Consider the following 2562-nt stretch of genomic DNA (forward strand, 5'->3'; position numbering starts at 1 on the left):
TTTTTTTTTTTTTTTTTTTTTTGGGGGGAATGTTAAAGCAGCCGTTTCTACTTTCCTCCAGGTGAGATGGGATGAGACTTCTACTATTTCTCGTCCTGAGAAAGTCTCACCATGGAAAATTGAGCCTGCTCTTGCTCCTCCTGCACTGAACCCTCTTCCTATGACTAGACCTAAAAGGCCTCGATCAAACATGGTGCCTACATCCCCTGATTCCTCTGTTCTTACTCGAGAAGGCTCATCAAGAGTGACTGTAGACCCTTCACCAGTTAGTGCATTTACAAGGGTCTTGCAAGGTCAAGAATTCTCGACCTTAAGGGGCAATTTTATCGATGGCAATGATCCTGATGCTGCTGAAAAATCTGTTATGTGGCCTCCTTCACTAGATGATGAGAAAATTGATGTGGTTTCTACATCTAAGAAACATGGAGCAGATTGCTGGATAACTCCAGGAAGGAGTGAGCCAACCTACGCAGATCTTCTGTCAGGTTTTGGAACTAATCTTGATTCATCTCATGGTGTCCGAGCTGGCATGGGAGATCCAGCAGTAGTAACTGCTAATTCAATCAGAAAGCATGTCATGGATCAAGATGGAAAGTTTAACTTCCTTGGTGGTAGCTCATGGTCTGTCTTGCCTTCTGGTCTCTCGCTCAACCTTGTGGACTCTAGTCAGAAGGGCCATATTCAGGCTGGTGACTTATCTTATCAAGTGAGAGGAAATGCTACCTTCAATGGATTTGGTGATCATTCCGTTGCCCATTGTCATAGAACAGAACAGCCTCATGGAAACTGGTTGATGGCTCCACTTTCGTCTCATTTTGATTATCCAGTTCAGTCAACTGAACTGATGTCGATGCCTATGGTATTTCAGAATCAAGATATAATGAAACCCAAAGATGGGAATTGTAAGCTTTTTGGCATCTCTCTCATTAAGAATCCTGCCATTCCAGACTCTGCAGGATTGAATAGAAATATGAATGGGGCAGATGTTACGCATCTGAATATACATCAAATCCATTCAAACGAGTCTGACCTCAAGTCTGAACCATCTAGGGGTTCAATGTTGGCTGATAAATCCCTTGCCATTAATGATGCCGATAAGTTGCAGCAAACATGCACGCAAAACTTGAAGGATGCACACTGCAAATCACAGGGTACTTCAGCAAGGAGTTGTACAAAGGTTGCTTGCTATACACCCTGCACCACACGCTCACACACACTTGAACATTTTTACTAGTTGAAGGATGGGCCAGAGCTGGCATAATAGGTTTTGTTGATTCCAGGTCCAGAAGCAGGGGATTGCACTTGGAAGGTCAGTTGATCTTAGCAGGTTCAACAATTACGATGAATTGGTTGCTGAATTGGACCAACTGTTTGAGTTTGGTGGCGAGCTGCTGGCTCCCAAAAAGAATTGGCTTATTGTATATACGGATGATGAAGGTGATATGATGCTTGTTGGAGACGATCCCTGGCAGTAAGGACTAATCATACATATGATCATATGCTGTCTCTTAGTTGTCTTTGTGGAATCAAAATTTTGAATCATTTGTGGATTGGCTTTAATCAGGGAGTTTTGTGGTATGGTTCGGAAGATTTTTATCTATACAAGAGAAGAGGTCCAGAAGATGAATCGAGGATCTCTAAATTTGGAAGGCGATGAAAATCCATCTGTAGAAGGGAAAGAAGCAAAAGAGATTGAAGGTCAGGCAGTACCTTCGATATCCGCACCCGAGAGTTCTTAGGTTTTTGCTTTTGTGGGGTATAGGTGAGATCCGAAATATTGATATGCAGATTATTAGGACTTATAATATTTGTCCTCATCCTTTGTCTATGCTATGCTATGCTGCACTAGCTGTATGGCCAGGTTTGATAAAAACAATGTTGTTTTGTGGCAGGTTTTTGGTGCGGTACTGAAGGAGTCGAGCAGAGTAATGCAGCGAGGCCGGAAGGTTGCGGCCTTTAGATGGTATAAATTATGTATTGAATTTTGGACATGTGCAAGCTTTAGTATTGTGGAGTCTAGTCTCCGCTGTTATACGTAAAAAATATGTATGTGCTCGTGTGTCTTCGGATGATGACCGGGCCGGCTTGAGTTTCAATTCCACCTTGTATATAGGCTCCTGTTGTAACTCAAGGAATGTAGTGAATCTAAATCCAATTGGGGCGTTTACGTAGTTGTTGGGTTGGTGGGTGGGTGTGTGCCCGCCGGAAATCTCCAATAAAACGTCGAGATGAATGATCGATTTACATCCAGAAGTATTTGCTGCCTTTTATTCATCTCACTCACTGTAAGCAAGGCGGAAGAAGCGAACATGGTCACACCAATGGAAATCTTTTCAGAGGGGCCAACATCATGGCATTGAAATTAAAACTTCGTGTCGTGTCGTGGCCAGGCCACCATGGAACATGAAGCTGCTGCTCGGTGGTTCCGCAACTTGAAATCAAAGTGTATCCGATGCGTATGCTTCAGTTATTCTTTCTTTTTCTCGCCACTTAAATAATTAGGAACCAACAAGTGCGAAGTATGTACTAATGAGGTGGTCCCTGTTGCCTTGAAGCTTTGAG

The 2562-nt window shown here is 43.1% G+C and overlaps 1 protein-coding gene across 2 annotated transcripts in view; it reads left to right on the forward strand.

Moving 5' to 3' along the window:
• LOC111429821 (auxin response factor 2A-like) overlaps positions 1 to 2253 on the forward strand; it is a 5466-nt gene extending 3213 nt beyond the window's left edge. Inside the window, exons 11-14 of one of the 2 annotated variants that reach the window (XM_023065838.1) lie at positions 62 to 1177; positions 1281 to 1471; positions 1565 to 1698; positions 1893 to 2253. In XM_023065838.1, coding sequence (XP_022921606.1) covers positions 62 to 1177; positions 1281 to 1471; positions 1565 to 1698; positions 1893 to 1960 — 1509 coding nt within the window. In that variant the 3' untranslated portion in view covers positions 1961 to 2253. Of the gene's footprint in view, positions 1 to 61; positions 1178 to 1280; positions 1472 to 1564; positions 1763 to 1892 lie in introns of both variants that reach the window. The other variant, XM_023065839.1, reaches the window with a different exon arrangement.
• Positions 2254 to 2562: the final 309 nt, after the last annotated feature.

Source organism: Cucurbita moschata, unplaced genomic scaffold, assembly GCF_002738365.1.
Source record: "Cucurbita moschata cultivar Rifu unplaced genomic scaffold, Cmos_1.0 Cmo_Scf00032, whole genome shotgun sequence".
Classification (NCBI taxonomy): Eukaryota; Viridiplantae; Streptophyta; class Magnoliopsida; order Cucurbitales; family Cucurbitaceae; genus Cucurbita; species Cucurbita moschata.